Source organism: Podarcis pityusensis (assembly GCF_964106645.2).
Source record: "Podarcis pityusensis genome assembly, chromosome: 10".
NCBI lineage: Eukaryota > Metazoa > Chordata > Lepidosauria > Squamata > Lacertidae > Podarcis > Podarcis pityusensis.
This window is the reverse complement of record NC_138035.1, coordinates 13,991,577-14,014,217: the sequence shown is the minus strand read 5'-3', so window position 1 is coordinate 14,014,217 and position 22,641 is coordinate 13,991,577. Positions and strand designations below refer to the sequence as shown.

General features: G+C 43.5%; 1 protein-coding gene across 6 annotated transcripts in view; it reads left to right on the top strand.

Moving 5' to 3' along the window:
- Window positions 1-22,641, top strand: part of SOX5 (SRY-box transcription factor 5) — a 764,489-nt gene that overhangs the window by 419,920 nt on the left and 321,928 nt on the right. For 4 of the 6 annotated variants that reach the window (XM_081022783.1, XM_081022781.1, XM_081022782.1 and 1 more), the window contains one exon: window positions 19,033-19,264. In XM_081022783.1, coding sequence (XP_080878909.1) covers window positions 19,034-19,264 — 231 coding nt within the window. In that variant the 5' untranslated portion in view covers window position 19,033. The remainder of the gene's footprint in view (window positions 1-19,032; window positions 19,265-22,641) is intronic. The other 2 variants (XM_081022784.1, XM_081022785.1) reach the window with 1 other exon arrangement.

Below are 22,641 nucleotides of genomic sequence, written 5' to 3'. Positions count from 1 at the left end.
ACCAGCCTTACTAGAGGATCTCACATGTTATGGATTGGATTGTGGCAGAGATGGACGAATAGGTAGCTGTGCTTGAGCTTGGGGGGAAAAGCTGTTGGAAAAGGAGCGATGGAAAATAGGTAGGAGGAGCCAGTCGTTACTTGAAATCAAAATAGCTGGTACACATGAGTGTGGTCTTCTTTGCAGTGGCACCGCGATTGAGGATCTTGCTCCTAGGAGAAATCAGCAAACCCTCTGTGTCTTTTAAGACTGGTTTTGAAAACCGTTTTTTTATAGAATTATTATTATTCCATCAGCTTGTTTACGATTTGCTTTATTCTTCTTGGTTAGATTTTGGCTGCTGTGTTTAATCAGTTTGATACCACACATATTGTTTGCGAGTGTGTCATTCTAAACAGCTGTTCGGCTTTCTCTTCTGTGAGCTGCCTTAGGGAAAAAAATATATTTTTTCAGAATGGGATGAATATGTCTACAAATAAATAAATCAGAGAGGAGCAGTGAGTGATAGTGGGGAAGAAACATGGAAGTAGAGGGGGAAATGATGTCTGCTGAGGGACACATTATAATTACTGATAGTTCCAACTTGCCTACCTTAGCAGCAATAGGTCAACCTGTCTACTACAACAGGGTTGTACAACCTCTGCAATGCTAACTATCTAAATGTTAAGGTTATCATCTCCAGGTGTCCCAGCCTTCAAAACAGGGATGGGGAGGGGTTTTTTGGGGGGGGGGTTCATATTTTAGTAAAAGCCTACCCAGCTCACACTTCTTGAGCCAAAATGCAACTAGACTTCGAAATTTGCACTTTTCTGATTTTTGCGATGCGATTCTTCAACTGCCACGATTCTGCTCCCCCCCCACCATGTGTTGTTTAAGAGAAAGTGAAAGTATTGTCAAAATTGCATTAGTTTAAAAGAAATCTTTTTTAAAAATAATGCAAAATTGCAAACAAAAACGAATGGTCATTAAAATATGCATACGTTTCCATGCAGAGTTAAAACAGTGGCCACACATACTGAACTTAGCACTGGAAAAATGAAAAATGGAAACTGACATATTTCTGTGTCAGAGGCCAGGGAGGCTGCTGACCAGAGTAGAGTCTTTCTCTGTTGCGCATCCCTACCTGTGGATTGTTCTTCTCAGGGAAATGTACCTGACAACTGACCCCATTCCTTTCTGCCATCAGATTAAACCCTTATTATTTACCCGGGCCTTTGAATTGCATTCTTAAGTTTTATTTTATCCTTCACAGAGTGAGTATGTGTGTATTCCTGATTATTATTCTTAATGTATTTATTTTAAAAAAAAAACTCTCTTAATTTTGTTACAGTTTGGTTGTTTTCTTTTTTGAGGGGCAATTATTATTTTTTTGAATTTGCGAATTTGCGATTCTGCTTGTTTTGCACATAACCTGGGGCCTCCAACGTCGGTGACATACCAATGCGGTCATAATAAGGATGATTGCTGTCGTTAGGAAGAGCTGTTGTATTGATTTATGTGTTGTAGTGTTGGTTTTGTAAATGCTTTTGAGCAGCCCTGGATGTTGTTAAGTTGGAGGGCAGGATGAGAAATATTTTAAAAATAAATAAATAAAAGAGCAGGTGGATTTTTATTTATTTATTTATTTACATTTATATTTTGTGGATGCGGCAAACGCACCACATCCCAAATATATTTTATTTTATTTATTTACTTTGGAGTTTGCGTCCTCCTGGCACAGCTCCTTTGCTGATTATCCCAGAGGGAATAGCTGTGTTAGTCTGTCTCAGCGAAACAAAACAGAGGAGATCTGGGGGGGCTGGGAGCCTTCTGGCACTTTAGGAATGTAGAGACATTGGGAGCTGCCTTATACTGAATCAGCCCATGGGTCCAGCTAGCTCTGTATTGTCAACACTGAGAGCCAGCGTGGTTAAGAGCGGTGGACTCGTAATCTGGTGAACCGGGTTTGCGTCTCCGCTCCTCCACATGCAGCTGCTGGGTGACCTTGGACTGGTCACACTTCTCTGAAGTCTCTCAGCCCCACTCACCTCACAGAGTGTTTGTTGTGGGGGAGGAAGGGAAAGGAGATTGTTAGCCGCTTTGAGACTCCTTCGGGTAGTGATAAAGCGGGATATCATATCCAAACTGAATGGCAGCAGCTCTCTTGATTTTCATCTCTGGGTCTTCTTGAGGGTTTTCAACTTACCTGGAGATCCCAGAGATTGAACCTGCGAGCTTTTGCATGCATTCAAGATGCCCTCCCACAGATCTATGCCTCTTCCCCAGAAATTAACAAGATAGGAATTGCCATCCTTGCCAACACGGACAGGCAGCACCTCTCCAGGCTTTTCATCGGCCAGTACCTGCATCAACTTTAAGGCAGGATACCTGGTTGTATTTGCTAATCATGCTGGCTTTGCCATTGGGCCAGAAATCAGCTTAACAACAAGACTCTGCGTGTGTTTACCAACAGAAGAAAGTTTTGCCTGGCTCAATCGGATTTTCTTTTAAAAGAGACGCATGCGATCAGTCTGTGTATCCCAGGTTTAGTTGGATAGCGGCTCATGCTGAAGATTAAATCTTTCAGCATTTCAAAAATTCCGACTTTGTGTATGTGTATGAATGAATATGAAGGTGGTCTGTCTGACTCCTTTTACACATAATACATCTGTTGTTAGAAAGCAGGGGCAGCCCTGCGTAAATAATTTTAACCCCCGGCAAGACCAGTGGAGAGAATCTGTTACTATTTTGCATTCCAGAATGTGCATATGTGAGAATAGTTTTAGACACCTATTCAACTACTTAACAGTTTTTTGATGGTGGTGGTTCTGATTCTTCCCCTGTCTTCAGCAATGCGCAAGATGCACAAAGCCTAATTCTTTGCGGGGTTTAGTCAGGCGTTGGGGGCGGGGGGGGAGGCTAGCTTTCCGTTCAATTTCCCCCCATTCATTTTCTTTCGGAATTCTATTTTAAAATAACATTTAAAATGCGTGGAACAAACAAGGGAGAACATGCAAGATGGCAAGGACAGTAATTAAGAGAAAAAGGAAAGTCTCTGATGTCCTGTTTTTATTTCCTTTCTGTTGACTTTGAATGATAATAATAATAATATTCACACAGCGTTTTCTAATTGTTTAACACGCTTCATATATTATCTCACTAATTTGTACAACAGCCCTGTAAGGTAAGCTGTAGCCCCAAGTTGTAGATGGTAAAGAAACAAGAGTCTCAGGAAATTGCTTCTTGCAAGAGGCCATTTGATAAATGGGTGAGGTGATATTTGAATGGGGAATTTCCTGGCTCACAGCTCATACTTTTTGACATTACACTACAGTAGGTGAAGTCTTAAAAGGAGGGAGGGTGGCAGCAGTATTTTTTTTTAAAAAAAATAGTTCCGAATGTTTAAGACTATTCATTACACTTTATGATGCTTTCATTAGATTTAGAAAAGGGCATAATGGTTTGTATAGAGGGGTTTTTTTTGGGGGGGGGGGGGGTAATGCCAGTATTAGGGCTACAACTTTTAATTAATGAATTAATTTTATTAAAAATGAACTTTTAATCAACTAAAAAAATTGACCCATTTAATCAAAAGTTCGCTTTTAAAATATATATATATATATACAAGTTGCCATGAAAACTTCAATCAAGTGTCATCTTAAAAGAAATATTTCTGTTTCTTTTGGAGGTCATATTTACCACAACACATATATGCATCCTCTAGAAATAACATATTTTTGCTTCAGAAAAAAAATGTTTTAATTCATATATAAATGTGATTGATCGATTAAGGATTAAATATACTCCATGCTTACCTGACAGCAAACCCTGTTAAACTAACTCGGCTTACTTCTGAGCAGACGGTTTATCTGTAAAATTCATACAGTTGCAGCCCAATCCTGACCATGTCTACTCGGAAGTAATTCCTGTCGAATTCAGTGGAGCTGTCCCAGATAAGTAATGTTAGGATTAAAGCCTGGATTACCTATCGAAACATCCTCCAAAGGCACTATAAGGGTATTCAGACTGAATTAAATATTCTGTCTTGTTTTTGAATATTTATTTATTTATTTATTTATTTATTTGGTGTTGATGTTTCTCTGTCTATATATTAAATTCTCCAAAATAGACGCATAGAAATGCATACACAAATGTTGTCCTCAAGGCATATGCAGAGACGCACACATTACTAAAATATGCGCTAAAATATGTCACTCTGCTCTATTTCTCTAAAATAAGCATGTCGACACCTTTAGGAAGTGCCTAAATGTTAAACAGTGTTGTGTAACGCAGAATTAGATTTCGGGGTGGGATTTGTGTGTATGTTGTTTTAGATGTTCGTGTTGATAATGATTATACATATATTAAACACACACACACACACGCTTCAGTTGAAATGTTTATTCTGAACTTGAATGTCGTGAAATTTCATGGGGGGGGGGAATGTAGCGAGGGAGATTCAGAATTCAGAACCGTTTCAAGATATTTAAATTGGGTTCTTTCCCATCAACACCCAACCTACAGAGGAAAGAAGAGGCATCACTTTCAAAATAATAGCAAAAAAGTTGTGTGTCTGTACTGTTGTTGTTGTTTTTTGGAGGGGGGGCTGTGGATGTAGGAAGGGAGTGAAAGGAAAGGCGAGGAACTGTTTTTGACGAAAGTGAGTGCATTATGTTATTGATTTTGCAGAGCTTAAAAACAGAGCGCACTAAGGGAGCTGTGCATTGTAGCTGGTTGGCACCAGGGGTAGACGCCAAATGGCTTGTTGCGCCAGAATCAGAGCTTCTGTTTGGAAGGAATTATTGCTGCGATATTGTTAACGGGAGTTGAAATCACTGCTCTCCTAAACACTTTATTTACAGAGGAGAAGGCTGTACACGCAATAAGGCATGGAAGTAAGTTGTGGGGGGAAAGAAAAGAAAAACCCACGAACATCTCTCTGTGGTGAAAAGTCCCCCCCCCCTTTTTCTTTTTTTGCCGCAATTTAGACACGATCCGCTCTTGCTGCAATTTACAGCTATAAACATTTATGGGTGTTATTGTTAATATGGGGAGAGGGATTTGCAGCCCGTAGTAGCTGGAACGTTAGCAGGGAGAGGCGGAATAAATTGTTGTATTTAGGAGTTGATTTATTTTCTCAAAAGTCAGGCTCAGTCAGAAGTTGGTTCCCCCCTGCCCTCCCTCCCCCAGCACTCAATTTTCTCCCCTTAAATAAGACACATACATGGTGATTCAGTTGTAACACATTTTGCAAGAATAAGGTTTAATTTTTTCATTTAGAAAATGGTTGCCTGCTGAAATGTAAAAATATTTCTGCAAATTAACACAGAAATGAGAAATCTGAAATGCACCTCGTTTCTACACTGCCCCCCTACCATTTTTGCACCCAGTGCCAACAGTGAGCCTGTTCTATTTCAAAGCAACACAACTGCTAAATGAATTTCCAGGTGTTTCTTCTGCTAAAGGATTGCCCTCTCTTGCGCAATACGGCAGCCATTTAGGATCTAATGGCTGCCCCATATCCCCCAAGTTTTCAGGTCTACTATGAATATTGGTTTTGATTTTTTTGCTTTCATAGCCCTCATACGCTTTTGTGAAGGGGTGTTTTAAAAAATCACCTTTGGCGTTGCACACATGAGATGTCACAACATTGGGAGGAGCTGGGGCGAATAGCATTAGCCTTTTTTGCTGCTGCATCACACTATTGACTCATGCTAAGCTTGTGGTCCATCAAGACTCCTAGATCCTTTTCACAGGAAGATGGTTCTTCCTGCCTAAGTGTAGATCATAGATCATGGGATCTTACAGTTGGAAGGGATCACGAGGGTCATCTAGTCCAACCAGCTGCAATGCAGGAATCTTTCGCCCAACATGGGACTCAAACTTCATTTTGTTAGTCAACATGGTACCCTCTTGACTGGAACTCTGGTCCATCAACAGCAGTCAGCATGGCCGAAAGCTAGGAATGACTCTGACTACTCATGCTGTATGAAGTATATCTGCAATGCATGAGAAAGAATGAGATATGTCTGTTGATGTCACTCATGAGGTCAGCTGATTTGCGGGTGGATAGGATTTAACCCCGCCTTGCCTGCGTTTTTGTTCAGCTGGCTGTCAGGCACTTGGGAAACGTGATTTTGACAGGTGGGTGGGGCAACCCATCTGCCAATCTTGTGGTGACATCATGTGATTGTCCTGCCCACCTGTCAGAGTTGGTTTGTGGAGTGGAGCCCAAAAGGTTCCCCACCTTTGAGATATGAGAAAGAAAGTATAAGGAGAAAGAAAATGGGTGGTGGTGGTGAAGTAGGAAGCTGCTTTTATATTGAGTCAGACCATTGGTCGATCTCTCTCAGTATTGTCTATGCTGATTGGCAGTGGGAATTGAACCAAAGGCCTGCATGGAAATCAGATGCTCTGTTATGGAGCTATGGCTCTCCTTCTAATGGAAGATCTATAGGAAATATATGTATGAGAACAGAGAAAGAGGGCAAGGGAAAATAATTATTCCTTTTTCTTTTAGGTATAAGTTGCAGTGCACTCAAAACTCTCCCACTGTTTTGGGACATTGAGATTGACCCAGTTAGAGGTGTTGTCCTAATATGGATTCTATCTCTTTCCTTATGGGCTAACTACCTTTTAGCTTTAGTGCTCTAGCAGAATCATAGAACTGTAGAGTTGGAAGGGACCCCGAGGGTCATCTAGTCCAACCCACTGCAATGCAGGAATCCTGCCCACAGCCATCCCTGGGTGGGCTCCAACCCCCAACCTTCCAGTTAATAACCAGATTCACTGACCCATTGTGTCACTCAGGAGGTGTGTAATATATCATAAGCTAGTTTTCAATAATGTAAATATACAGTGGTACCTTGGGTTAAGTACTTAATTCGTTCCGGAGGTCCGTTCTTAACCTGAAACTGTTCTTAACCTGAAGCACCACTTTAGCTAATGGGGCCTCCTGCTGCCGCTGCGCCGCCGGAGCACAATTTCTGTTCTCATCCTGAAGCAAAGTTCTTAACCTGAAGCACTATTTCTGGGTTAGCGGAGTGTGTAACCTGAAGCGTATGTAACCTGAAGCGTATGTAACCTGAAGTACCACTGTATATATATTTGCCCTCTGTCAGTGCCAAACATTTTCCTTCTCTTTCAAGGGGAAATTGATGATAATAATAATAATAATAATACCAAACACTACCTGTGAAGAGTTCCCTTGTAGCTAAAAAAGTGAAGTAAATTCCTTAGAGTAGTTCTAGCAGGATAAATTCAGTCAGCTTAAAAAAAAATATGGCACAGGCACTAACTTCAGAGGAGTTTTTTAGCAAATAAATGACCTTGCAGGTTTAATTCAAGCCCAACCAAGCAGAGGCTTTCTGCATGAGAGAAGTCACCGATCAGGCTGGGCCTTCTCTGAACGTAAACAATGGCCGTGTCCTGCCGTTTCCAAATTTGTGCTGATAGAAGCCCATTGTGTTTGACATGGCAGCCTCATGCTGGAATGTTCCCTGGGGCTGGGGCCACAGTCCCGTGCCTTGGTCTCCACTCCTCTGCCTGTTAGGTCTTGACACGGGCAGGTGGGAGCTGGATTATGGGTAGCTGTTGTCAGTGCACAGGGCCATGCTGGAAATACGTTGGGAGCTGAAACCCCTTGCTGTCCCTGGCATCGAAATGCTTGCCCAAATGGAGGTCAGCAGGTGCCCAGTTTCTGTTGGTGCACCGGCCAAAGCTCTTTTCTTGAGCTTTTCCTCGTTGAAATGGTTGCTCGACTGTGAGGGAGCGCAAAGAAAAATTGTCCTGTGCCAACATGTCTAAATTCGCCACTCAAATGTCAATAATAATGATAATGATACAGTGGTACCTCGGGTTACAAACACCTCAGGTTACAAACACTTCAGGTTACAGACTCCGCTAGCCCAGAAGTAGTACCTCGGGTTAAGAATTTTACCTCAGGATGAGAACAGAAATCATGCGGTGGTGGCACGGGAGCAGGGGGAGGCCCCATTAGCTAAAGTAGTCCCTTAGGTTAAGAACAGTTTCAGGTTAAGAACGGACCTCCAGAACAAATTAAGTTCTTAACCCGAGGTACAACTGTGATAACAACAACAACAACAACAACAACAACAATAATTGCATCTTAAATGGGAAGATTTACCTCAGTGGTTGCTTTGGGTTAATTTGACCACTCTTGTTTTTCTAGTCATTAAACAGTATGCCTCATAAACTGTCGGTATACCAAATACTAAGTACCATTGCATGTCATCTGTCACATGGTGTTGCATTCAAAATACTAGTATCTGTTCTGTTTTGGATGCAGTTGTTTTATCATTATTTATCAATATGTTGGCAGTCTATTTTATGCTGAACCTCACCCTGCCACCTATATGAAGTGTGGGCTATATATCTTTTAAATAAATAAATTATCAAATGCTCTTGCATGTCAGTCATCAAATATGCAATTCATTGGGTTGTATCCAAAGCAGGACTAGCAGACTTCCACTGCTGCAGCAGCATGTCTGTCTCTTATCTTCCCCCTGCTTATTCCCAAAATCTGCTCTGGGGTCCCCAACTCTCCAGAACTGATTTGGGGGCATATGTGGGAGATTGTAAGGAAGAAGAGTCTCTTGTGCTAGTGGAACAGTAGCGTTAGACACTACCCATTATTTCTTAACTACATTTATTTCTCTTTATTTCAATCAAGGCAGCATATGTAGGATTTCCAGGTAGTTACTGCATAATGTGCCTTTAAACCATGCCAAATACCATGTTGGCATGTTGGCTACCAACATCTGTCAAATATTAAATGGTATTTCTTGTCAACTTTCAAATACTGTCAAACATGAAGTGTCACATATCAAGTGCTGACATTAAATATCATTGGATGTCAAATATGCAATTAATATTTGGCAAATGTTTGAGTATGATGAGAATATCTGGAGGATATTCAGAATCAAACTTCATTATGGAGAATTTTTAGTAGACTTTTGAGAGGCAAATTTGTTTCAGCCCCAATGTCTGACTGTTAATTTTATAGATTACTTTAAGGAGGAAATGGATCGTTCATCCTTTAAGGAATTATTTTTCTAATTACCTCCCGTTTTCAGGGAAAACTGACTTCTTTTTGGCTAACAAACGTCTAATGACTGCTTCCTTGACAGCCACTTTTGGCTATTTAGCTAGCACTAGCTTTACTTTGAAAACTGCAATTTTATTCTATTATCTGAGCATTTCCTTTTTCTATACAGTATAGCAAGGTATGGAATCTCTATTGAGCTTATTCAAAGGCCCTTTCTGTCTGGAGGCTTAGACAATAAGTGATCCCAGTAAATAATGTCCTTGGTTTACTTTTCTCTGCTCTATTTGGCTCCCAGTGCCTCCTGATTGGCTGGGATTCATATAGAGTATCTGGGAGCCCTTCCATCCTCAGTGCTGAACATCCGGCCAATGGAAGCAACAAAACGAAAGAGAAGAGAGATCTCAAAGAAGAGAGGACCCCCCCCCCCCCCACAAAAGTATTGTAGCAATGTATCTAGGCAAAAGTGTACCTTCTTCTAGGGCAATACCATAGATTTGGAAGGGACCCTGAGGATCATCTAGTCCAACCCCCCAGAATGTGCAGCTGTCCCATATGGGGATTGAACCTGCAACCTTGGCGTTTTCGCTCTAACCAACTCAGAACAACCATACATCTCTATCACAGACTCCCACTCTCTTAGTTGAAATACAGCAAGAAAAAAATATGTATCTTTCCTGGCTTCCTCCTTGGCCAAATGCAGCTGTTTGTGATCGAGGCCTCATCCAGACTTCCTTTTGTACCCTGTTTCTAGGCACAGGTCAGCACTTTCAAGTGCTGAATCCAAGTGCTTTTAAAAAACAACAACATGGCACTTTCCCTGCGAAAACTCATTATTTACCGCCAAATCGGGGGAAATAGCAATCTGCAGAAAATCCGAATTGCCGATCGTTCCAATTCAGCATTAAAGAGCGGGTTTTCAGGGGAAAGCACCAGGGCAGAATTCTTTAAAATACAAATAAGTGTTTTTACATGGCGCCTTAAAGTGCGGACCTGTGCCTAAAAAGTCTGGGGCAAAGGTTGTGTGTGGGTAAGCCCAGAGGTGCAAAGACGATGTTCAGCATCAGCCGGGGCAGTTAATAAACAAAACAAAGCCTCTGGATTGCCCAGGGCTAGTATAATTTCTAGTTTTGCCTGGATAACAGAGGAAAAGTTTTTGCCTGGCTTGGTTCATGCTCAGATTTCCTTATCTGGTCGTCACACAATCCATCAACCCATATACCAGTGAGATTTCAAGGCTGTACGTTTTTGCGTGGACAGGCGGAGTCCCCCAGATCCCGGGTGCCCCACCCCGTCATGTGGAATAACGACTCAAGACAACGTGCTATGGGATTAAATTGGCCACAACTTTATTATATTTCAGATGTGGGTAGACCTTGGCTCAGGCATTGGGCGTTATCCCTCCCCAGCCCCCAGCCGGGAACCTAGGGAACATCAGGGTTATCCAGTGTGTGTGTGTGGGGGGGATGGGCCGGCTCTGAAGAACATATGTTCAAGCAGAGATGCCCCCCCCGTTACGCCGCCGCCACAGGGGAGAGCAATGACGACCTCTCGGCGTACGGTCAAAGCCTCCCTTCAGAAACCCCTTTAACGGGGAACCCTGGTATCACCGCTGCAAAGAGGAAGATAGACTAAAGGATTCCGCCCACGGCCTGATACCGCCAAAATTGTGACGTTTTGCTACGGGAAAGGCAAAACCTGCCAATGCAGGGAAATTCCTTTCCGGCCCTTTAACAGCGACCTTGATGTAGCAGCGCCCGCATACCTGTGAAGAAAAGTTAACCTGCAAAATAAGACTTAACTGAGGGTGGGTAGGTAAGGTGGGAGAAGCTCTGGAGCCAAGTGAGGATTCCCAGGTAAGATCCTCCCTCTATTGTGTGGGCAGGTAGTCCCTCCCCTACCTGGCCTGGTCTCCTTGGCAACGCTTCCCCCAAGCGGAATTGGACAACTGACTGAGGTAGGCGGAGACCTCCAGGTATCCCACCTGAGGGAAGGCAAAGCCAACCCTGTGCAGATGGAGCCGCACAAGGGCCAGGGGCTGCGCGTGTCCACGCAAAGGGCGCCCCCTGTTTTATGCGGGGAGCGGTCATTACAGTCTCTTCACATTGGCAAAGGCTGTGGCTCAGTGGCAGAGCACCTGCTTTGCGTGCTCAGGGTTCCAGTTTCAATCCCTGCCATCAGCAGGCCGGACTGGGAAGGGCTCTTTTCTGAAACCCTGGACAGCTGCTGTCACTCAGTGTAGACAGTCCTGGGCATGATGCTCCAATTTAAAGCAGCTTCTCACCATTTCACGTTGGTGAGCTTTGGGCACGTATCTTGACTTCCATGCAATGTTTTGGCAACCTTTGCCAATATGCAAAAGAGATCGCAGCACAGTCTATGCTGGTTTTCATTTGCCAAGCCTTGAGTCCGGATCGCATTTACATGAAATTAAGTTGCACAGAGGTGTGTCGAGGGTGTCTGCTGTCAGGGAGCTTGTTGGCTCAGAGTTTGCTCACTTGGAATGCGTTAACCAATCTATTGTTTCCCTTTGCCCATGAAAGGGAAAAAGGGGGAGGAAAAATAGCATGCATGCATGTAAAAAATGGTGAGTGATTGATGTGTTCATAGAAACTAATAATTAACAGATTATTATGTCCCAGAATGATTGACAGCAGAGAGACATTTTTATTTATTTCATCTTGTGGCATTTTTTTATTTATTTTACGATCAACAAGTTAGGGTTGTTTCTCTTTCAGTAAAGAAACACATAGTGGAAGAGGTGTATGAGTGGGGGGAAAGTTTTCATTGGGGAGTTAGTGACTTCCCTGAAGCTTGTTCTCTAGATGAGCCTTTCCCAGCTGTTGGACTACAGCTCCCATCATCCCTGGCCTTTGGTCCTGCTGGCAAGGGATGATGGAAGGTGTAGTCCAACAATATCTAGGAACTCAAGGTTGGGTAAGGCTGCTCTGATGTCTCAATTTTTATTTTATTTTAGGTCTGCTTCAAGTGTTCACTGTGACTCAGGCCTTGGTCCATCCCTCCCCCCATTGTTGTTGTTGTTAAAATTTCTGCCAACTTTCTCAGACGTTAAGCTCGTTTGAAGGGGTCCTCTTGGTAGTTCTGCCACCCTCAGAAGAGTGATAGCCCTAGCTAGAGTTTTCTCTGGGGCAGTCCCTAAATTGTGAAACTCCATCCCCACAGAGGTGCCTCTAGAATCTTCATTATACAGCTTGTGATGTATGTCAAAGTCCACTTTCCCCCGGGTCTTGACCGTTGAGGTATTTTGTTTTGAGGGATCTACCTCTTTTGCTGAATGTGTGCTGTTCTGTAACAGCTTTATCTCTTGTTATTATTGCACGCTCTGCTATTGCAACCCACCCCAGGACAGTATGGTTAATAAGAAATCACATTAATAAATAAATAGCATAAGGAAACGCTACATAAACAATGAACATAAAACAAACCCATAAGAGCAACAGTGAGCAAGCCATTGCTGAGAGGCTTATCCAGTAATGTGTAGCAGCAGTCTTAAGGTCTATAGTAATATTGGTTTTTCTTCCCCATATCCCAGACTTTGGGCAAACTCAGTTCTGTACAGCTCATGTCTGCAATGTACAGATAGGCCATTACTCTTTGAGACTGATGACCATGGCTATCCATAATTTAGCCTGCCTTCCACAGTCTAAAGAAGGGTTTAGAAAGGTGCTGGTCATCTTTCTTTTTGGTTTGTGTAGAATATGAAGTCCTGACACAGAGTGCAAGAACTCTTGGATGAACAAATCCTGCTTGCCGTAATTCTTGATGCTAGTGCACCAAGGTTAAGCAGTCAGAAGTCTTTCAGTTTTTTGCTATTGCCTATGTGTTGTTGTTGTTGCTGTTGTTGTTGTTTAGTCATTTAGTCGTGTCCGACTCTTCGTGAGCCTATGGACCAAAGCACGCCAGGCACTCCTGTCTTCCACTGCCTCCTGCAGTTTGGTCAAACTCATGCTGGTAGCTTCGAGAACACTGTCCAACCATCTCGTCCTCTGTCGTCCCCTTCTCCTTGTGCCCTCCATCTTTCCCAACATCAGGGTCTTTTCCAGGGAGTCTTCTCTTCTCATGAGGTGGCCAAAGTACTGGAGCCTCAGCTTAGACTGATCTTCTCCAATCCTCTGGCCACTGCTGATTGCCTATGTAGATGCTAGTAAAGTTCATTAAGTCTTCAAAGTCATCCGGTGTTGAGTGATCGAGTGATCTAGGTGCCAACATGCATCAACTTCCTGTGCCTGACTGCAGAGACAGAGGGCATGTCTTTTCCACCCAAGTGCTCTTCCTTCCCATAGTTTCCTTGATGGAACCCCAGACACTGTGCATGTGGTCTGTGCACTGTGCATCCAGGCACTGACCAGCCCCAGACTTGCTTACTTCCAGCAAGACAGTGGCCTCATGTGCCTTAAGACGAATCTCAGGGAACAGCTGTGGTTCATTAGTAGAGCATCCGCTTTGCATGCAGAAGGTCCCAAAATGGAATTGTGGAACTCGCTGCCAGAGGGCTTTAAAGGAGGTTGGTCAAATCAATTGAAGACATATCTCATTGGTAGATTGCCTGTTTTGCTTGCAGAAAGGTCCTAGTTTCAATCTCCAGCATTTCTTAGAAGGGTTGGTTATGACATTGTCTGAAACCCTAGAAAGCTACTGTAAGTCAGTGTTAAGAACATAGGAAGAACCTGGTGGATCAGGCCAATGGTCCATCTAGTCCAGCATCCTGTTCCCACAGCATCCAACCAGATGTCTGAGGACCTACACACATTCCCCCCTCCTGTGGTTTTGAGCAACTGGTATTCTGTGTAGACAATATTGAGCTAGGTAGACTGGGCATAAGGCAGATACCTTTGTTCTTGTACCCTAGGACCTTTGACTGATTTGCTGTATTGGATGAATCTTGAGTTCTAATATTATGAAAATGTATAAGGAAGGCAAGACCTTTGTAGAAATAGAGTAGTGACCGAGCTTAAATCATATGAAAGAAAAGTTGGAGCCAACCAGTTTTCACCTTGATCTCAAAGCTGGCTGATTGACTCCATCCATGCATCATGGGGCTTAGTGAGAAACCAACTTTGCTCTTATGGAGAAGTAGAGTGAAGGGGGGGTCTGTTACATTAAAAAGAAGTGTGTGTGGTTGGGGAGACATGCAGTTTAAAGCATCTTGTTATATCCTGTGGACTTGGAACTGTCAAAAAAGGCAAAGCCTGTGTTTGAATGGAAATGCCTTCTTTTTCTGTTGGGAATTTTCTGCTCCAAAGTGTACCAACTGTAATTATCCATAACTATGCAGGCCTGTTTTTAATGCTGTTTTATAATTACAGGTCTTAATGCTAGATTATACAAAGTCATTTATAAATAGTCAGAAGAGAAGGACTTCGGGAGTTGTGAACCTGTGGATTGCTGTAAGGTTGTGGCAGCTGATGGGATTTCAGCTGTATATACATATAGATGTGGTGTTAGCCGCGTAATGATTGATGAATCCTTTAATTAATTCCCCAACAAGTTACGATTTATAGCCCCATATCTTTTTCTCCTGACACTTCGGTGTTTGTCACTTTTAAAGACATGGCTAAGCCAGTTCTCTCCCCCCCCCCCACCTCAAGTGCCTTTGTGGATTTCTTGAAGTATTTCTGGAGCATTTTGCTGAATGTAACAAGATTAGACTTTCATAATTTTATGGTATAAGCAGTTGAGTTGGAATTGCAGAAGGCTGTGTGCAAGATGACAACACCCTTCTGAATATGGGACGCTTTGTGCATCTGCTTTGGGTTGAGATGCCTCTGAAGGAATCATCCCTCATTGAACGAGCCAAGTCAAAGCAGTGGGAGGTTATCAAAATCGGTTAGAAAGCATTTGCAAAAGGGCACGATCCACTGCAATGAATGGGAGAACATTAGCGGTTTCCCTTTGTGGGTCTTTCTGAGGAATGCTTTGAGGTATATTGTGTCCATTATCTTCCAGGCTTGGGCAACTTGTGATCCAACAATATAAAATCAGCTCAACAGATTGTGTGGGTCAACCAGAAACTTGACAGCATCCCTGCTTTTGCAAGTAGGAATGGCGTCGCTCAGGGGTAGAACATGCTTGCATGTTGAGGATCTCAGGTTCAGTCCCCGGGATCTCCAGGCAGGACTGGGGGAGATTCCTCATCTGAAACTTTGGAGAGCCCCTGCCAGTCAGTGTAGACAAAACTGAGGTACATGGGCCAATGAATTTGACTCAGTATAAGGCAAGCTTCCTGTGTTCCTCTGGGCAAAGCATTGAGGCTTATTAGAGTTCTAGTGGCCAACCTGGGTTCAGCTTTGTTGTTTAGTCGTCTTCGTCGTCTTCGACTCTCCGTGACCCCATGAACCAGAGCATGCCTTGGAAACTCTCACTTTCTTCTCAAAGTTTCTCCTTTTTTCATGTCCATGGAGTTTTCTTGGCAAAATACTGGAGTGGTTTGCCAGTTCCTTCTCCAGGTGGATCACATTTAGTCTAAACTCTTGGCTATGACCTGTCCGTCTTGGGTGGCCCTGCACGGCATAGCTCATAGCTTCCTGGAGTTATTCAACCCCCTTCGCCACAACAAGGCAGTGATCCATGAAGGGGGGCATTCAGCTTAGTGGGTTACAAATTAAGCACATTATTATCTTGTTAATGTAAAGGTAGAACTGCAACAAAATGCTGCCAGTTTGGAGGGCTCCTGCTCATGGTTCCAAACACCCGATCCCATCCCTGCCCTGGTTTTCCATTTCCCCTCCTTTGTTTCATTAGAACAGGGTGTGCATAGCCATTCCTTGAAAGGCACATGCATGTAGTTGCCTTGGAGGCATAAACCTCTGAGGAAACTTGTATTTGTCCCATAGCAAGATGGGATGTGGGTGGCGCTGTGGTCTAAATCACAGAGCCTAGGGCTTGCTGATCAGAAGGTTGGTGGTTCGAATCCCCGCGATGGGTTGCTTGGTCCCTGCTCCTGCCAACCTAGCAGTTCGAAAGCACGTCAAGTGCAAGTAGATAAATAGGTACTGCTCCAGCGGGAAAGTAAACGGCATTTCCGTGTGCTGCTCTGGTTCACCAGAAGCAGCTTAGTCATGCTGGCCACATGACCTGGAAGCTGTATGCCGGCTCCCTCGGCCAATAAAATACCCATTTACATTTTGGGTATCTTTTTGAACCAAGAACCGTATCACAAAATTCAGGGAAGTGCAAAATCCCAAAGATATTTGGTGCTGATCTGCCGATCCAGTCAGTTTTCACTGAAATTCACAGAAACCAAACTTCTCAAGTATTCCTGAGAGAAGGGATCAGTCATAAAATGTTTTTTTATTATTATTAAGTCTCACAGTTTTGAGGGGGAGAATGGCTTTTCAAATCAGGTCATTAGGAGTGAAATAAGCCCTTATTAAAGGCTGTTTAAAGTTGCTGCTTGCTGCCTGGCCCAGTTGAGTGCTATTTCATGTTCACTGTGCCAAATTCTATGGACATTCTCAAGATCACAGCACCCTTCTGTCCCCGCAACACCCTCTGTGGTTCAAGTGGGTACTAGGCTTTTGAAACGGACCTTTTCCAACTGTGAAAAAGAAAATCAGCAATGCTGTTACTGGAATGTTGTGAATGCTGGGTTTTCTTTTGTTTTTCTTACTTGCCCAAGAAATGGTGCCTGGACATTATGAATTCAGGAGCACATGTGTATATATATCCTTCAGGCCACTTGCTCCAAAGTTGCTTCACTTAAACCAGCTAATTTAGACCAGTTTTAAGCAGCAAGGATTTTAACCTTCAGGTCTGCCCATTTAGCTATCTATCTATATATGTCTGTCTGTCTATCCCATCTGTCTCATTTCCCTTCAAGGGGCTTAAAGATCTGGGCTTTCTAGGTCCATGTCCAAGCTAGTTCTTTTTTGCTCCAGCACTTTCCCTAGGAAAACCTATTTTTTACCACTGAATTGGTGCAAATGGGATTCCACGGAAAACCTGAATTGCTATTTGTTCCCATTTAGCTTTATAGGTTTTCCTGAGGAAAGCAGCCGGGGGGGAGGGGGAGAGAACTCAGACATGGACTGGGAAAGTCTGGCAAAAGTTTACACACCCTCCAACATTTTTCTGATGAAAATAGGGGTGTTACTACTACTACTACTTTTATTATTTTTCCACCACCCATTTCACTGGGTTGCCCCAGCCTCTCTGGGTGGCTTCCAACATATATAGAAACGTAAGAGAACATTAAACAATTAAAAACTTCCCTACAGAGGGCTGCCTTCAGAGGTGTTCTAAAGGTTCTTTAGTTACTTATCTCCTTGGCTTGGGGGTGACATAACTCTATACCCTCCAACGTCTTTCTAATGGAAATAAGGACATTCTAAGGAAAAGCGGGACGTTCCTGGATCAAATCAGAATTCAGGATGGTGTCTGTAAATTCAAAACTGTCCCTGGAAAATAGGGACACTTGGAGGGTCTGAAGTGGAAGAGCCCTTATTTTGCCCTATGACGTCCTGAAGCTAGATTGTCCTTGTAATTCATGTTTAAGGATCTTAATGGTGAGACAGCAGGAAATAATTTTAGGTCTTAAGTTTACTCTGCTTAGCCAGAATCCATATAACCAACCATTTTACCATACCTTGTCACCTATCGTCCCTTTGGACCGAGGGTCCTGAGCCACAGCGCTTTTACCGAATTGGTTAGTGGTGTTTCAGCTTTGCACTAACACAAGCAGCACCCTTGATCAAGCTGACGTCATCACCATATTTATTTATTTAATATACCGTATACAAAACAAGTGCATATATAAAAGCAGTCAAAACAACCTGCATTTTTTTAAAACAAAAAACAAAAAAATACCCATTACACGCATAAGAGCAATTCAAAGAACCGCATATATAAAAACAATTTGAAATCCAAAAACATGCCATCTGTTTGTTTGTTTTTTTAAAAAAATTCTCCACTTAGAAGGCTTGCTGAAAGAGGAAAGTATCCAACAGATGCTGATAACTCAATAGAAATGGTGTTCATCTGATGTGTATTCGAAAGTATTAGGGCCACCACACAAAAGACTCTATTTCAACATCCTGCAGAACAGACCTCTAGATAGGATGGTATCTGCAGGAAGCCCTCTCATGTGCAACACAGTGCTCAGTTGGGTATAGCTGAGGTGCGTTTTTTAAAAAGGTATCCCAGTCCCAAGTTGTACAGGGCTTTGTACAAGCGTTTGAATAGGCTGATGTCCATTTGATCACTCAATGCTTTGGGCATCTCAGACTCATGCATTAAAAGTTGACACTAAATGATGACTTGCTGATACTCACAAGCAAGTCATCACTTGATCTTACTCTCACTTGATTCTACTCTTATCCATGTGTGGACCAGCCTTTACTGTTCCTGTTTGTGGCTTAAACACACAAAGACAGATGCACACAATGGCCGCTAATGCAACTGCTAACTTTTAGCAGCACAAAAGTTTGAGCTTCACAACATGATGGTTCCCCCTCCCTTCAATAAAGAAAATATGGTGTGTGTGTGTGTGTGTGTGTGTGTGTGTGTGTATGAGTGAGTGAGTGAGTGAGTGAGTGGAGCAAGTCAACAGCCATGTACACTGGACAGATGTTCTGCCTTTTGCAAACTCTTCCAAAATGTGGTGTTTTTTTAAGAGAGAGAGAATCAAGTCCCCCTCTGACTATATAAAAATAAAATAAAGTGGAATTGCATTTCATTATGTTGTGCTCTTAGGTAATTTCCCCCTCCCCTTGTGACTGTGTTTAAGAACCCAGCATACAAGAGAGTGCTATATTAGCGTATTATTCTCACAACAAACAGGCGCTATTCTGCTGCTACCTGCTTGGCCGTTGTTCCCGATTGTGTGTGCTTTGCAGTGGTATTTGGATGGTTTCCTGCTCTCCGCCAGCACAAAAAAGGCATTTCTGTTACAATGGCCCCTCACCACACAATGACGGCATTAAGGATTTATGTGGAAGTTTCATTATTTCCCCCTCTTTTGTTCCTTGTAGGATGTCTTCCAAGCGACCAGCCTCTCCGTATGGGGAAACAGATGGAGAGGTAGCCATGGTGACAGGCAGACAGAAAGTGGAAGAAGAGGAGAGTGACGGGCTCCAAGCCTTTCACCTTCCTTTGCATGTGAGTTATCCCAACAAGCCTCATTCTGAGGAATTTCAGCCGGTTTCTCTGCTGACGCAGGAGCCTTGCGGCCACAGAACTCCCACCTCTCAGCAAAACACAATGGTAGGTCTCCTCTAGGCTCTTATTGTGCTTTCGCTTTTGCCTCCACAATAGCTTGGCATCTAAAGACCTCTCCTTTTGTACGGTGCGCAGCTTTGCCATCACATGTACGGAACACATCACAATAATGGGAAAACTTTGACCTAGCCGGACCACTTTTCTTCCTGGCGCCCCCTTCTTCCAACAGAGTGTTGTTTCATCAAGGACCAAAAGCACCAACTCTCTCTAGCCCCCAGCTCTCTGCTGAGGTCCTTGGCAAGTTGGGAAGCAGTTGTTGAAATCCTCAGATAATTCAAATGATATAGTGAAAAAGAAATCACCTCCCTTCTCCCCAGTGGGGTTGCAGAATGAAGGACCCACCCATAGCTCGGCTTAATGTGCATTGTGAACCCCTTTCATTCTCCCTCCTGCATGTGTCATTCTCCTCCTGGCTGTCCCACACTTCCTCCTCCCTACATCTTCAGATTTCCTAGTAGGGCAGAGCTACACCGACTGCATAGGGAATCTGTGGGTTTAGGGAGGGTATTTTGTGGGACAGGAGTGGTTGGAGGGCAACTTCATAGGGATGAGGGGGAATTACAGGAGGCACAAAGAGGTTCACAATCCACATAGAATTACAGAATCACAGAGTTGGAAGGGACCCCGAGAGTCATCTAGTCCAACCCTCTGCAATGCTGAAATCTTGAGGTTGGCATGCCTGCCAAAATAGATGTGATGTGTGAATCAGGAGCACGCTGGCCAGAGGCACCTGGGAGCACCCAGATATGGACACAATTTGCGCATTAGCATGAGATTTCTCTGCAAGCATGTAGAAGTGCAGCTGATTCTTGCGCTTCTCATGGCAAGCTCATTGTCCCATTGTGGATCGTGATGTAGCCAAAATGTCAGCATCCACACAAAAGTGGGGAGTTTCCAGTGGTCTTCCAGAGGAACGTCATAGTTTCCAGAACTCCACATGATTTTCAGATTGACAGCCTTATAGGGAGGTGGGACAAAAATCCCAATAAGGTCAGAACAGTCATTCAGTAAGCAGTGCTGGCTGACTGGCTGTTGGGCAAGAGGGGGGCGGAAATGGAGTGGGGAAGGGGACTGGAACGGAATATCCTGTGAAAGGGTATGACTGGCTGGCTAGAATCCTGAACAAGCCAACATTATGTTGCTGGTTCCACTTCTAGCTTCAAAGAAGCAGTGCCCAGATTGACCAAGGTTTGGTCAACCTTGCATGTGGAAGGTTCCCAGGTTTAGTCTGTGACATCTCTAGGTAGAGCTGGGAGAGAACCCTGCCTGAAACCACGGACATCTGCCTCTAGTCAGTGTCAACAATAGTGAGCTAGATGGGCAAATGACCTGATTTGGTGTACAGCAGTTTCTTATGGGGGCAGATGTCTTTCCATGCTGGATTTCAGATTCTCAACAGTAGTCAACCAGATACTGAGGGGAAGCCTGAGTACAGCAGCACTCTCCCCACTTGTGATTAGCAGCAACTAGTATTCAGTGATACTGCCTCTGACAGCAGAGGCAGAACATAGCCATTCTGCTAACGCTCCATGAATTTGACTATAAAGGTAAAGGGACCCCTGACCATTAGGTCCAGTCGTGGCCGACTCTGGGGTTGCGGCGCTCATCTCGCTTTACTGGCTGAGGGAGCCGGCGTACAACTTCCTGGTCATGTGGCCAGCATGACTAAGCCGCTTCTGGCGAACCAGAGCAGCGCACGGAAACACTGTTTACCTTCCTGGTCATGTGGCCAGCATGACTAAGCCGCTTCTGGCGAACCAGAGCAGCACACGGAAACACTGTTTACCTTCCTGCCGGAGCGGTACCTATTTATCTACTTGCACTTTGATGTGCTTTCAAACTGCTAGGTTGCCAGGAGCAGGGACCAAGCAACAGGAGCTCACCCCATCACAGGGACTCTTCTGAATTTGACTACTCCTCTTCTAAAGTGGCCATCACAACATCCTGGGGGTGTCAGGAAGTTCTTTCTAGTGTTTAGTCGTAATCTCCTTTCTTGTAAATTGAATCCATTGGTTCCATCCATTGACATTTAAGCTATAGGCACCATGTTCAATCAGGGTTTTATTTTATTCCATTTCATCTGTTTTTTTCAAATTTATAATCCACTCGTTCATTAAAAAAAAATACAGCAAGGCAGAGTGCAATGTATAAGGATAAATTCAACAAAAAAGTCCATAAAGCCATAACTAAGAACATCAACGAAACCCTAATTAATACAGTGCAAGGCCCCCAATTCAGTTTCAGACCCAGATCCTGGTTGAATCAGTCCTGGATCATTCCAGGTTGGATCAGGGCCATGCCAAAGCACGGTATTGGGCACTGAATTGGACCAGGGGGTTATCCATAGCCCCTGGTATTAACCCCTTTCATCTCTTCTTTTTCAAGCCTTCCCAAACTCATGCAAGGTCACTGATGTGCCATCTTTCTTTAGCTTTTCAAAAAGCAGAAAACTCTGTTGCTTATTTTATTTTTCAAAATAAATTTGTCACGTGAGGGAGAAAATTCATCATTTTTTTCAGTATGTGGCCTCCTCCTTTCCCTGCCACCCCTGTTTTCTGCATCTAAAGCAAAGGGTTAAATCCTGCTGCTTGCCACTTCAGAGCAAACATGGAGGGTTGATAATTTTATTTCTTGGATGAAGTGCCTTTTGCAAAGAATAACCCGGTAGGTGTGTGTGTGTTTGTGTGTGTGTGTGTGTGTGTGTGTGTGTTTATCTTAAAATGAGAGAGGACACATAGAAGCAAAGAGAACGAAAGAGAAAACCTAGATACAATATCCTTGTACAGTGGTACCTCTGGTTACAGACGCTTCAGGTTACAGACTCTGCTAACCCAGAACTAGTACTTCGGGTTAAGAACTTTGCTTCAGGGTGAGAACAGAAATCATGCTTGGCAGCATGGCGGCAGCGGGAGGCCCATTAGCTAAAGTGGTACCTCAGGTTAAGAAGAGTTTCAGGTTAAGAACAGACCTCCGGAACGTATTATGTTTTTAACCCGGGGTACCACTGTATGTACATTACTAGCTTACATTTTGAGAGTCAAGATACATGTCGGTGACTGTTCCTGGAAAACACACACACACACACAGCAGTGGTAACACCATAAGAAGAAAAAAAGTGTGGAGGTGGGGAGTACAGAATGGGTAAAGTGGGATTTAGATTTGTCCTCTTTATTTATTGCCCACCCTTCGCCCAAAGTTCTCAGGGTGGGTTACAACATTAAAACACAATATGAAAAGCAGTTTAAAACAACTTACAATCATAAAAAATAAGCTTTGGTTAAGCTTTTTTGAAAGAAGGAAGCAAAGATGGGGGGGCTAGACGGAAACAACTTGTCCAAGGGGTGTGTGTGTGTGTGTGTGTG